General features: G+C 48.4%; 1 protein-coding gene and 1 pseudogene across 1 annotated transcript; both read left to right on the top strand.

The window, feature by feature from the left end:
* The first annotated feature begins 1,281 nt into the window (after positions 1–1,281).
* On the top strand, positions 1,282–3,089 carry LOC125540633 (aspartic proteinase NANA, chloroplast-like). The gene has a single exon (XM_048704234.1). It carries the CDS (start codon positions 1,352–1,354, stop codon positions 2,966–2,968), a length of 1,617 nt encoding a protein of 538 aa, XP_048560191.1. The 5' UTR covers positions 1,282–1,351; the 3' UTR covers positions 2,969–3,089.
* A 5,707-nt stretch (positions 3,090–8,796) lies between these two features.
* LOC125533242 lies at positions 8,797–9,720 on the top strand (annotated as a pseudogene).
* Positions 9,721–15,122: the final 5,402 nt, after the last annotated feature.

The following is a 15,122-nucleotide window of genomic DNA, read 5'->3' on the forward strand; positions in this document are numbered from 1 at the left end:
GCAATTGCGTCAACTGTATTGAAGATTTCCAAAGGCTTCACTCGAAGCGGCTTTTGGGTATAGGTTTGAATATGTTTGAGCATCACTTTGGAAATGTGAAATATGTTTCACCTAGACCCCCTTTAACAGTATAGTTTTTCCTATGACTCAAAGAAGAAGAAAAGAAACTATGAAAACAAAGTCTTCAAGCTTCAAAGTCTTCACATCAATTTGTTCAAATGCCATACCAATTTCATCATAAAATTCTTCACTTGAAGAAATCCATTTTTAGGGGTTGTCTTCCATGTGTTAAACCAAATCTTCTAGGACTCTGTCTTCTGCGTATACTCACAAACACATTAATTCCTCAACTTATTTGTCTTTAATACTCCAAAACCACTAAGGAGGCACTTGATGCACTTACAACAACCCTTGTCATGACACCTACATGGCCACTTAGAGATTTTTCTGAAATTGTTATATGGGCATAGAGCCCATCCTATATTTCAACATAGTTGTCTCCGGTTGGTCTTTCGGGATCCAGTTGATTTAGGTTTTCGGTGGATTCTTCTCGCTTCGGCTGGCTTTTGTTGTCTTTGGAGTTTCAACATGCCCTTCTCGGCGTTTCCTTCTCCGAGGCAGCGATTTACTTCGTAGATCACGGCCGCCGATGTCTCTTGGTCTGCATCGACGGTTTTACCGGCCGCTGCTTCTACAAGTTCCTGGGTTTATAAAAGTTAGCTCCGCGCAAGTGGAGACTGAGAGGTGACATCAAGCTATGCTCACGGCGCGCCACTAATATATCGTTCGGCCTTTTCGGAATATATATAATATTGAAATTAGAACTCCTCAACTTTTCTTTTTCTTTTTGCTTGGGTAAATCTTGACGTCGGATTTCTAATCATGGTAGATTGAACGTTTTTTATGACAAATTATACTGCCGCGGGGATGGCAATTTTATCACATAATTTGTCATCTCACACGTATTGGATTTGCCATGCTAAAAATCTGGGGTTCAATTTGTAGCGAAGGGGTTTTTTCACCAATTCTGGGGGGGTGGGGGTGGGGGGTGGGGGCATGCTGCGTGTGAGGTGTTTTGCTTTTTTGTTTTGATTGGGATGAGAAATGGGGAGGTGCTGAGCATGCTTATTATAGGCGGGCGGAGAGGGAGAGCGGCGTTGCATCCTGAAAAAGCTCATGGCCGCTCGAATTAAGAAGGGAGCAGGCAGGCAGAGAGACGTAGGTAACAATGGCGTGGGCGTGGCGACCTCACATCTCTAATACGCGTGGACAGGACAAGCTCAAGGTAGGGGCCGGGAGAAGAAGATAGCAAGGCGGGCATGCACCAAAACAAATTTACAAAGGTCGATCAATGACCAAGATGCACGGCCATTACGTCGCCGCCGCCGCCGTTGTGGTGGCGGCGGTGGTGCTCCTCCTCCCCGGCTGCCTCGACGCCGCCTTCCCGGACCCGGATGAGGTGGTCGTCGTCGACGCGGGGGCGCTGGAGGAGGGCAGCAGCTGCTACTTCCCGGTGACGGCGCCGGTGGTGCCGGAGTCCCCGGAGGCGCGGCGCGAGCACTACCGAGCCATTGCGGCCAAGGACCTGGCCCGGCACCAGCGGATGGCGGCCAGCAGCAGGAGGCGGCAGCTGGCGGCGTCGGACATGCCGGATCTTTTGGCGGCCACGAGCGGGAGCGGCACGGCCCTGTCCACGTTCGAGCTGCCGATGCAGAGCGCCCTGGACTCCATGGACGTGGGCATGTACCTGGTGACGGTGCACTTCGGCACGCCCGCGGTGGCCTACAGCATGGCCCTGGACACCGCCAACGACCTGACCTGGCTCAACTGCCGCCTCCGCGGCCACCGGCGGCACAGGGACAGGGACAGGGCCAACGCCAACGCCAAGACCATGTCCCTGGAGCAGGCGCTGGAGCCACCCTTGGTGAAGAAGACCTGGTACCGTCCGGCTCGGTCGTCGTCGTGGCGGCGGTACCGGTGCTCCATGCGGGACAGCTGCGCCCGTTTCCCGCACGTTGCGTGCAAGACGCCCAACCACAACGAGTCGTGCAGCTACCACCAGCACCTGCAGGACGGCACGGAGACCCGCGGCATCTTCGGGCGCGAGACGGCGACGGTGGCGGTGTCGGGGGGGCGGCAGGCGCGGCTGCCGGGGCTGGTGCTGGGCTGCTCCACCTTCGAGTCCGGCGGGACCGTGGACGCGCACGACGGCGTGCTCACGCTGGGCAACGACAAAGTGTCCTTCGGCAGGATCGCCGGGAAGAGCTTCCAGGGCCTCTTCTCCTTCTGCCTGCTGGCGACGCACAGCGGCCGCGACGCCTTCAGCTACCTCACCTTCGGGCCCAACCCAGCCATGGAGGCCGGCGGCGGGGCCGGGTTCGGCGAGACGGACATCGTGTACGTGCAGAACGCGCCGTCCTTGGGCGTGCAGGTCACGGCCGTGTTCGTCAACGGGCAGCGCCTCAACATCCCGCCCGAGGTGTGGAACTACCGCATCAACGGCGGGCTCAACCTGGACACGGGCACCTCCGTGACGTCGCTGCTGGAGCCGGCGTACAGCGTGGTCACGCGGGCGCTCGCCACCCTCCTAGACCCAAAGCTGGACAAGGCGGCGGAGGAGGTGATCCCGTTCGAGCACTGCTACAAGTGGGACGGCAAGAACCCGGCGCCGGAAGCCATCGTGCCGAAGCTGGAGCTGGTGTTGATGGGCGGCGCGAGGCTGGAGCCGAGCCCCAAAGGCGTGCTCATGCCGGAGGTGGTGCCCGGGGTCGCCTGCATCGGCTTCTTTAGACGGGAAGTGGGGCCCAACATCCTGGGCAACGTGCACATGCAAGAGCACATCTGGGAGTTCGACGACGTCAAGGGCAAGCTCCGGTTCAAGAAGGACAAGTGCACCACCCACATTAACATTCCTCCTCCTAATGCCAATCCCAAACCCAATCCCAATCCCAATCCCACCAACAACTAACCATCTTCTCTGTATGTATGTATGTATGTATGTATGTATGTATGTATGCATGTATCATATCATTCACCTCTCATCTGTATGTATGTATGTAATCCGGAAACCGAATCTTTTCTGAATCCATTCCCCCTCTCCCTCGGCATCCCTAGTCGGTGCAGAGTCCGGAACAACTGAAATATTCTTTCAATTTTTAAGATAAAACTTAATTTGTACGAGGTCCTCCCCCTAGTGATGCAAAAAAAAAAACCGACGTCTAGCTCCGCCGGCCTTCGCCAATGGCATGCCCGAATGGCGTCTAGCCTACCTACGACCACACACATGTGACTAGGTCAAAAAGATACCGGAATATGTCAACGAGAAAGAACAACAAAAAAACCGGTAACAAGGAGACCGATATACCGAGCATGAGAATGACTCAAGAGGATATCGATATATCTCACCTCGGGTCTTGTAAAGTATCACAAAGCAATGGGAATAGCATATGATAACCACAGGTTCACTCGAATATCATTTGTGTATTATAGGGATCAATACGGATATCTACGGTGCCGCTATTGATCATTGAACGAAAGCGTGTTTCGTTCATGTCTATGTTTTACCGAACCTACAGGGTCATAAAGGGATTCGCGATTTGATGACTGTTATTGGAGTAAGAGTTATGAAAAAAAATCACGAAATAGTTTCAGGAATATTAGGAATAGTTTCGAGAGAAACCGAATGCGTTCCGGTGATACCGGACGAGTTTCAGGGTTTACCGGGTAATACCGGAAATTGATATATAGGTGAAAAATGTTTATGAAGATATTAAATTAAAAATAAAAGGTTCTAATAATTTAATATCAATGTGCCAAAGAAAATACTAAAAGGCCTAGTGGTGGAGAGTTATTGGCCCTAGGGCCCAATGGCATATGTGGCGCCATAGACTTCGCCGTTTCGGAGAGTGAAAAAAGTCATTTTTCCAAAATGCTCAAAACTAAGATCTAATACCAGAAATGCATACGAATCCAACAAGCCCAAAAATATCAAATTCTGAGTTTGTATGAACAAGAGGAAGGCGGCCAATTTACCAAAGGGTCTGTCTAAGTCTTAGTCGACTGAGACTTCGCTATGTCTCTGTCAAATGACGTCATCTTGTACGTATGGTCCTGTTTGATCGTAGTTTCTGATCGCTGGCTTATGATGTTTGCTTGTTGGGCTTGCTTGTGGGCTCGGTGTCCTTTGTCTGCTGTTTTCTATGATGGGCTTCACTGGTTTGGGCTGGCTTGAATTTATATTTTATCTCTGTCAATTAACTGTTCATGCATCATTAATGTTTTTCAGGCTGTCGTGCATCGGCTGAGGTAAGATTAGTTGTTCGTGCAGCTTGTGCGTGTTGGTGTTGTGTTCTCTCTCTCTTTTTTTCTGTTTAAGTCTTTCTATTCTCCAGTTCCTTAAAAATAGAAATGACACGCATGCAAATTGCACATGGTAGACGGACATGCTACTGACATGTGTATAACCCCATTGGCACTATTTTCTAAAATGAAAAGGAATGTTAAGTTGCACATGGACAATGGACGTGCAATTGCGCATGGCAGGAGTACATGCAACTGTGTACGAACCACGCATGTGCTAATCGAGTGGCAACATTTTTCCCAAAAGAAGTCCAAAACACCACCATTTAGAAAAGGAAAATAACACAAATCCAAAACGGAAAAATAAAAATAGAAAGGAAAACAAATGGTAGAGAAATGAATAAAGAAAAGTAAATCGGGCCGCCCAAGCACTCAGCTCCCCGCCCCGCCCGCACCCTAGTTATACCCCGACTAATGTCGCTTTGAATTGCATGTGGACTACAACATATGCGCTCGCACACGGGGCGACGTGCAACTGGGTGGCATGTTTGAAAAATAAAAAAGAACACTATTTAGAATACATAAAAAAACCTACAAAAACAAAAATAAAATTAAAAGTAGAAAAATAGAAATAGTGGTAGACATGCAGTTGCGGTCGGGTGCGACACTTGCAGTTGCGGGCATGTTTCGGGCATGCAATTGTCCCGCCCCCTCTGTCGGCGCCCCCTCCGACAGAACAAAAAAGTCCAGTTGCGGTCCGGCTAGAAGACATGCAGTTGCGGTCGGGTGCGACACTTGCAGTTGCATGCCTAATATTGAACATGCAACTGGCCCGCCCCCTCTCCCGCCGCCCCCTCCGACAAAATAAAGGTCCAGTCGCAACCATGTTGGGGGACATGCAGTTGCGGCCGGGTGCGGCGCTTGTAGTTGTGGGGCTGTTGTCGGGCTTGCAACTGGCCCGCTCCTTCCGACACAACAACAAAATCAAGTTGCGGTCGGGTTACAAGACATGCAATTGCGGTCGGGTGCGACACTTGCAGTTGCATTCCTAGTGTCGGATATGCAACTGGCCCGCCCCCTCTCCCGCCGCCCCCTCCGACAAAACAAAGGTCCAATTGGAACCATGTTCGGGGACATGCAGTTGCGGTCGGGTGAGACGCTTGCAGTTGTAGGGATGTTGTCGAGCTTGTAAATGGCCCACCCTCTCCGACAGAACAAAAAAGTCCAGTTGCGGTCGGGTGCGACACTTGCAGTTGCGGGGCTGTTGTCGGGCTTGCAACTGATCTGCCGCCTCCAACAGAACAAAAAAGTCGAGTTGTGGTCGGGTTACAAGACATGCAGTTGCGGTCGGGTGCGACATTTGCAGTTGTATTCCTAGTGTCAGACATGCAACTGTCCCGCCCCCTCTCCCGCCGCCCCCTCCGACAAAACAAAGGTCCAATTGCAACCATGTTTGGGGACATGCAGTTGCGGTCGGGTCTGGCGCTTGCAGTTGCAGGGATGTTGTCAGGCTTGCAACTGGCCTGGCCCCTCTACCGGCGCCCCCTCCGACAGAACAAAAAAGTCTAGTTGTAGTCAGGCTAGAAGACATGTAATTGCGATTGGGTGTGACACTTGCAGTTGCATTCCTAGTGTCGGACATGCAACCGGCCCGCCCCCACTCTCGCCACCCCATCCGATAAAACAAAGGTCCAGTTGCAACCATGTTAGGGGACATGCAGTTGCGTTCGGGTGCGGCACTTGCAGCTGTGGCGATGTTGTCGGGCTTGCAACTAGCCCGCCCCCTCTACCGGTGCCCCTTCCAACAGAAAAAAAACTTTCAGTTGTGGTCGGGCTAGAAGACATGGAGTTGCGGTTGGGTGCGACACTTGTAGTTGCATTCCTAGTGTCGAACATGCAACTGTCTCTACTGGTCTCTAGTCGAACCACAAACATAGTAAAAAAAACTCAAACCAGAAACAAAGTCTAGTTGGCCGGTGACAAATATTTTTGAGAAGGAAAAAAGATAAGTTACTCGCCAGTGACATACATACAATTGTGTGTGGCCGATGTGCATGAAACTGTGTGTGGTCGATGGGAGTGTCGGCAATAATATTTTTGGAAAAAATGGTTGCGTATAGACACTGACAATAAAACATATAATTGCATGTGATTCGATGTACATGCAACTATGTGCGTTCGATGTCTGTGTAAACAAGTGACAATATGTTTTTAAATAATAATAGCAATAGAAAATAAAGAAAAAAGGAAACGAAAATGAGAACAAACCAAAGCGAACAACCCTATTAATCGCTCATGTCCCAGGCAACACGAGCACTAACAAAAAGTTCAGCCTAGAAGAAAGCCCAAAAAACAGACAAAGGAAAAGCCACACCACCCCTCACGGCCAGCCCATGGGGCATCTCTATCCAACACAAAGAAGAATAGAAGAGAAGGCAAGAAAAGAAAAAAGAAACAAGGCAGTGAGCCGGGGGCACAACTAAAACAGGCCGATACAACACAAGGAAACAGTGATCCTGAATGATCCTGAATCTTAAACAAAAAACGATGGAAGGTCAAGTACATCGATTGAGACTTCCTTAAAAATCAGTCGACTGGTTTTTAGCCCAACCGCACAAAAAACACCATAGAGTTGCACTCACGTTGAATACATGCAGTTGTTGTCGGGGGCGACACTTGTAGCTGCATGCCTAGTGGCATATATGCAACAAACCCTCCCCCTGACAAAGCACCACTAAGTTGCAGTAGAATTGAGGCCATGCAGTTGCCGTCGAGGACAGCACTTGCAATTGTGTATCGGCAGGCATGCAACCATTCCTTCCCCCAAAAAAAACACAGAGTTGTAAATCGGGGCAACAATTACAGTTGCATGCACAGTGGCATGCATGCAACTGCCCCTTCCCCAACAAAAATACCACATAGTTGTAGTCGGGTTGAAGATATGTAATTACCGTAGGGGAGATGTTTGCAGTTGCATGGTTAGTGACATGCATGCAAGTGCCCCTCCCGACTAAACACCACAAAATTTTAGTCGGAATACGACACTTGCAGTTATGTGCCTAGTGGCACAAAACAATTTTCCACTTCCCCGACAAAACTCCACATAGTTGCAGTCCCATTGAAGGCATGCTGTTACGTCGGGGTGTGAGACTCGCAGTTATGTGCCTAGTGATAAACATGCAACTATCCCCTCCCCCGACAAAGAACAATTGATTTACAGTCGGTGAAGTTAGGGAGATTGTCCAACCAGATGACAATGTTGTCAATTTTCAAAAATAAAAATGTGTTGATCAGTTAAGAAAATAAAAAAGAATAAGCTAACTAGAATCGTGCAAAAAAGGTTTGAAAAAAACAATAAAAAAGGAAAAAAGAAATGCAAGAGAAAAGGAGAAAATACAAACTGTAAAAAGAAATTCAAACATGACAAGGAACATAGACGAAATAATCATTTAAAATACTTGAAATTAAATAAAATATTTAAAAAGATTCTCAACCGCATCCCCACCCCCTCTTTGGACGGTTTGTTTCCCCGTTGAAAAATTAAGCCCAAAACTAGACAAAAAAGAAACCTCTCAAGCCCAGCGCGCATATTTGGCAAACACGAGAGAAAAGAAACAACAAAAGAAAAGGAAATTGGCCCATCGCACACCTAAGCAATCGATTTCAATATAAGACAGACATAGCTACATAGATCTTGAAGCAACAATGATCTAACGGCCAAGGAGTCGACTGAGTTTTAACAGTCCTGTATGAACCTAAACTGAGAAAAAATAAAATGAAAAATAAATAAATAATAAAAATAATGATAGAAAATAAAAAAAGTCAGGGCCTATGAACTGCTACTAACTGAATGAAGAACAAAAAGACACACACAAGTCACTTCACTCTACCTGTTCGTTCCCATCCTGTAGAAAAAAAATCAAAAAGAAAAAAAGAAACGGACCTAAACCTTGTAGAACAACTGGCAAAATAAAGCCCAACACACAAAGAAAAAGGACCTCTGCCCAGCCGACCACCTGAAGCCTGCCCCGACGGAAAAAATAAAGACAAAAAAACAGACCCACCCAATTCGTTCTCTATGTGGGCTGATATACAGGAAACAACAGGGTTGCACGGATCCTAAAGCAACACAAAGATCTAAGGGTCAACAAATTGATTGAGACTTCACTAAAAATCAATCGACTGGTTTTTAGCAAAGCCGTTTACCAAATAGGGCCATGGCAAAATATGGTGTATCATATGACCACATGGTCGTATGGAAGTAAATCAAGTCCGAAAATTGCCTCTTCAAACGGGATTCTTCATCGATTTTGTCCCCTTTCATTCCTACGGCTTCCTTAGCCTAAGGGATGTTTTGAGAGAGGATAAGGCTCACCTAGAGCCCTTGGTTATGGGAAAGCTCTTATAGATAGATACACCTTCAAACTTAGCCGTCGCATCACTGAAATTCATCAAGCTTCATCTCCACGTCCAGCCGTCGTCCACATCCAGAACACCATGCGTTGTTGCAACCACCGTAAGACCTGGCTTAGCTCACCTGCCACCTCTGCAGCAACTGGTGGCACACGGCCGGGCAGGGCCAAGACCATGTCCGTGGAGGAGACCTGGTACCACCCGACGCAATCGTCATCGTGGCGGCGGTACCGGTGCTCGCAGCAAGACAACTGCGGCCATTTTTCGCATGTGGCGTGCAAGACACCCGACCACAAGGAGTCGTGAAGCTACGACGAGATGGTGTAGGACCTAGGACGGCACGGTGACCCATGGCATCTTCGAGCACGAGACGACGACGGTGGCGGTCTCGACGAGTGATAGGCGCGGCTGCCGAGGCTGGTGTTGGGCTGCTCGACGTACGAGGCTGGCGGGAGCGTGGACACGCACGACGGCGTGCCGACGCTGGGCAACTAGGCCATGTCATTCGACACGATCACCCGGATGAGCTTCCAGTGCCTCTTCTCATTCTGCCTGCTGGCGACGCACAACTCGGCCGTGGACATGGAGGCTGGCGCCGGGGCTAGCAAGATGGATATCGTGTACTTGATGAATGCGCCGACCTTGGACGTGCAAGTCACGGGCGTGTTCATGAACGGGAAGCGCCTAGACAACATCCCGCTGGAGGTGCGCATTCAGATCGGACTGAACACGGGCATGGGCACCTCTGTGACGTTGATGGTGGAGCCGGCGTACGGCGTAGTAATGCTGGAGAAGGTGGACGAGGTGACCGGGTTTGAACACTGCTACAAGTGGGACGGCGTGAACCTGGCGCCCGAAGTAATTGTGCCAAAGATGGTGCTGGTGTTGCAGGACGGCGCGAGGCTGGAGCCAAGCCCGGTCGAGCTTTGCTACACTTTTTTTTTTTTAGAAAAGGAGGATGCACCCCCGGCCTCTTCATCTCGACGATGCATACGGCCACTTTATTAATTATTAAGCATAAAAGACCTTATAAAGTAGTACATCAGTGAGCCTGAAGCCACCATTTAGGCAACATCTATCGCTACTTCTATCCCCTTGATGCAGTGGTGTTGAATGTCCGAGCCTAATACCAAACAGACATCGCACCAAATCCTAACATCTAATGCCGGATGCCCCATCCTAGCCACATACCGGGACTGGGTCACACACCGGTCCGGCGCACTCACCGAGGCTGCCGCCGCCTTCTTCCATCGATCCATCTCCAGAGTAGGCACTGACGCACAGACCTTGCCAGGCCTGCCGTCGACGCCACCATGGCGTCAGACAGCTCGACCACCCTGCGCTCGTCCATCCAGCTGCATCCGTCATCAAAATGCAGCTGCACCATGCCGCCAACACTCGTCGCCAATGACGCGGTAGATACAACGCCGCACCACCTAGCAATCTCCGCACCATCGCCACTGCTGGAGCTACTCGGAACCCACCATCCACAACATCTCTCTCCCGAACAGCTCCTCCCAAGATGGCGCCTCCAGGGAGGATACGACGCGCAGGACGCCGCCGCCGCCCAATCCAGACTGAATTTGGACTTTCGTCCGGGAGGGGTTCAGGAGTGGATAGGGGGGACCTCGGCTTCGCCTCCAGGAAGGGTAATGGCGTCAAGTGACGTCGCCAATGCCGGGCCGAACACGCCGACCAAAGTTTCCTCCGGTCCCCATCCTATGCCACCAAACCTCCGTGTACTCCGGATCCGGCAAGCCACGATTCGAAACCCGTGAAGATGAAAGAGCCATGGGGCTCAACCCACCAGAAAGGAGGATCGAGAAGAACTCCTCGTAGATCTCCAGACGCCGAATCCAACGATCCGACGTGGCCAGCGACGATCATCACTACCCCGCGGCGGCCGACGAAGTCCGAAGATAAGATCCAGATGGATCCGATCTGGATCCGGCGGCACCCGCGACCACCGATCAGGCCAACGCAGCCACCACCTCACGACACGCAGGTCGCCACCGCCGCGCCGCGCACGACGCCGATGGGAGACCCGCCCGCCGTGCCGCCGGACCCCACATTCGCCCGGCGTTCCTCTGGATCCCGCTGTCCCGCGCCAGCCAAGACGGAGAGGATGGGGAGAAGCCCCGCCGCCGCCCAGCCGGTCAGGCTTCGCCCGGCGGCGCTATGGACGGCGGCAAGAAGGGAGAGAGGAGGAGAGTCGAGGGGCGGCGGCTAGGGTTTTCCCCCGGGTCGCCCGCGGGGGCGACACGAGGGGCGAGGGGCTGAATCTGGTGGACGAGGGGCTGAATCTGGTGAGCTTTGCTACACCTACGGGCAACTTTTCACGGGATGGTAGTTACGTGGTGAGTTGGCACAGTATGATTGAGAAACCAGTGCAAGGGGGGCCCACACTACAAATCAGGGGGAAGAGATAGATGTAGAATTGTTTTCGTAAGCTGCTTTCCGTAGAGGCTTCCCGTAAGTGTAGGATTTTTGCAGTGGGGCTTGGCTATACCTGGCCAAACCTCGGGCCGGGCCGGGCTTCGGGCCGGGCCTAGCCAAGCCCGAGCCAAAAAACCTGGGCCCGAGCCCAGCCCGGCCCTGCCATCGGGCCTAGTTTTTGGGCCCAAGCCCGGCCCGTACATGCAAAAGCCCGCCGGGCCTCGGGCCTTGGGCCTCGGGCCAGGCCTCTTCAGAAAACTGTAAAAATGACGGGCCCAGGCCCGGCCCGGCCAGGCCACCGGGCTCAAAATCTAGGCCCGAGCCCGGCCCGAGAGCAGCGTCGGGTCGGGCTTTTTCGGGCCGGGTCGGGCCGGGCCGGCCGGGCCAGGCTGCCCATGGCCAGGTCTAGGCTTGGCTCCAGCCTCGCGCCGTCCTGCAACACCGGCACCATCTTTGGCACAACTACTTCGGGCGCCAGGTTCACGCCGTCCCACTGGCGTGCTCATGCCGGAGGTGGTGTCGAGAGGTGGGGTCGTCTATCCTGGGTAACATGCACGGGAGTTCGATAACCTCAAGGGCAAGCTCCGGTTCAAGAATAACAAGTGCACCATCCACATTCCTCCTGCTAATCCTAACCCTATTGCTAATCCCAATCTCAATTCCAGCAAGAACTAATCAAAACGATATTCTCTATATGCATGTATCATATCATTCATCTTTCATCTGTATGTACGTACGTACGTACGTAATACGAAAACCAAATCTTTTCTGAATCCATTCATCTCCCTCTCCCTCCGCATCCCTAGTTGGTGCATAGTCCGGTACAACTGAAATATTATTTGAATTTTTAAGATAAAACTTTGTACGAGGTCCTCCTCCACGTGATGCAAAAGCCGACATCTAGCTCCGCGAACCTTCGCCAATGGCACGCGTGAATGGTGTCTAGGCTAACTACGTCTTGCAGGCAGTTTGATACATTTCCATCGTATCTAACTTTTTAAACACTTTTGCTCTTATTTTGGACCCTAATTTGCATGATCTGAATGAGACTAATAAGGATTGACGTTGTTTTCAGCAGAACTACCTTGGTGTTGTCTTTTCTGCAAAAATAAAGTTTTCGGAATCGGACCAAACTTTTTGAAGATTTTTTGTTGAACATATAAAAAAAAAGTGGAACAAAGATCTACCGGAGGGGGCCACCAGTTGCCCACATGGCAACGGGGCGTGCCCTGATGCCTTGTGGGGCCCACGAGGCTCCGTCTGACCTAATTTCGACGCTATAAATTCCGTCTCCCTGAGAAAAAAATAAGAAAAGAAGCGTCATCTGCGTTTTATGATATGGAGTAGATGCCACCTCCTGTTCTTCCTTGGAAGGGATGTTTTGGAGTCCATTAGGGGCTCTGAAGAGGGGAATTCGTCGCTATCATCATCACCAAGCCTTCTTCATCAACAACTTTATCATGCCCACCACTGGAAGTGAACAATTCCTTCGTAGGCTTGCTGATTGGTGACGGAGTTGGATGAGATTTATCATGTAATCGAGTCAATTTGTTAGGGCTTAATCCCTAGTATCCACTATGTTTTCATATTGATGTTGCTACGATTTTGCTATGCTTAATGCTTGTAAGTAGGGCCCAAGTGCCATGATTTCATATCTGAACCAATTATGTTTTCATGAATATAAGTATGTTTTGGATCCTATCTCGCAAGTTGTATGCACCTATTACGTGCTATGATCCACAGACCCAAAAGTGACAACAATTGGGATTCACTCCGATGATGATCGTAGTACGGGGAGTTCATGTATTCACTATGTGTTAATGCTTTGTTCTGGTTCTCTATTAAAAGGAGGCCTTCATATCTCTTAGATTTCCTTATGAACCCCACTGCCATAGGAGAATAGGACAAAAGATGTCATGCATGTTCTTATTAAAGCATGTATGACTATTTACATAATTCATGCCTACATTACGTTGATAAATTAGAGCTATTGTGTATCGCTCTAGGTTGTGACTGTTATATGATGAATGTCATCCAACACAAATATCCATCGCCGATCCAATGCCTACGTTTTTCTCATATTGATCTTTGCTAAGTTACTACTATTGTGGTTGCTGTTACAATCACTATAAAACTTCTACTGTTACTATCTTGTTACTATTGTTACTGTTACTGCTACTATCAAAACTATCAGGCTATTGTTCTACTAAACACTTTGTTGCAGATATTTAGTTCTCCGGGTGTAGTTGAATTGACAACTCAACATCTAAGATCGTAAATATTCTTTGGCTCCCCTAGTGTCGAATCAATAAATTTGGGTGAAATACTACCCTCAAAGACTGATGTGATCCCCTATATGGTTCATACTCAATTAGAACAAGTCTCTAAGTCACACAATGATTTTCTTAATGAGATGAATAATAAAATGAATGATCATGTTGTTAGAGTAGTGACTATAGGAGGTAAAATGACTCAGGATCCTCTATATCCTGAAGGTCATCCTAAGAGAATTGAGCAAGATTCTCCGAGAATTAATATTGATGCACCCAGTTCGTCTAAGAGGACAAAGAAAAAATGATATGACTTTGCCTGCTTCTAGTGAGCATGTGATAGAAAAATCTTCTGAGAATCATAATGATGCTTCTATTTCTGATGCTGAGACATAATCTGATAATGAACATCCACCTAGTGATAATGACAATTATAATGATGATGTTCATGTTGATGCCCAACCAAACAATGATAAATAACATGATAATGATGTAGAAATCGAACCCAAAAAGATTTCTCATTTCTTCTTTTGTTATTTGTTAGGAGTTATTCGATGTAAATAGTTTTTCTTGTTTTTCATTTTCTTATTTAGTTGCTTTCTTTAGAAAAAACTAAAAAGTCCAAAAATATTTTAGTGTGTTTCTTTGAAATTCTTTTCGTTGAGTTGTCGCATGAAGAAGACTATGCTAGAATTGTCGAATGGCTCTCATATGTTTCGTTGTTGATCTAATAAAGAGCCAATATTATCTTGTCTTCTCCTTTAAATAAATTGTTGCAGATTTCAGCTTAGTCCACTACACTCTTGCACTATTATTATTTTCATATCACTCGGTCATGCAAGTGAAAGACAGTAATGACGATAATTTGATGAAGTGAGTGTGGCGAAGAAAGGCTGGTATGAACTCTTCTTGTTTTTTTTGTAAATATGTTTAACTCGGTATTCATGATTCAGTATATTATGAGTAAACATGTTTGTGCTGACAATTAGAGATTATAGTTCTCATGCCATGTTTAAGTAGCTAGGAGTAGATAATGATTTATATTGAATGTCAACATGCATTAAGATGATTATGATGTAGTATGTTAGTATGGTATCCTCCTCTAAATAATTCAAGCACTACTAGGGAAAACCCTAGCAGTAGCGCGGGGTTTTGGCATAGCAGTAGCGCGGGTCGGCACGCTACTAATACGGCACTACAGCTAAAGTTTCCTCTCCAAATGGGATTCTTCATCGATTTTGTTCCTTTCATTCCTATGACTTCCTTAGCCTTCAAGGGATGTTTTGAAGGAAATATGCCCTAGAGGCAATAATAAAGTTATTATTTATTTCCTTATATCATGATAAATGTTTATTATTCATGCTAGAATTGTATTAACCGGAAACATAATACATGTGTGAATACATAGACAAACAGTATGTCACTAGTATGCCTCTACTTGACTAGCTCGTTGAATCAAAGATGGTCAAGTTTCCTAGCCATAGACATGAGTTGTCATTTGATTAACGGGATTACATCATTGTAGAATGATGTGATTGACTTGACCCATTCCATTAGCATAGCACTTGATCGTTTAGTTTGTTGCTATTGCTTTCTTCATGACTTATACATGTTCCTATGACTATGAGATTATGCAACTCCCGTTTATTGGAGGAACACTTTGTGTGCTACCAAACGTCACAACGTAACTGGGTGATTATAAAG

This window comes from Triticum urartu, chromosome 1 (genome assembly GCF_003073215.2).
Source record: "Triticum urartu cultivar G1812 chromosome 1, Tu2.1, whole genome shotgun sequence".
Taxonomy (NCBI): Eukaryota; Viridiplantae; Streptophyta; class Magnoliopsida; order Poales; family Poaceae; genus Triticum; species Triticum urartu.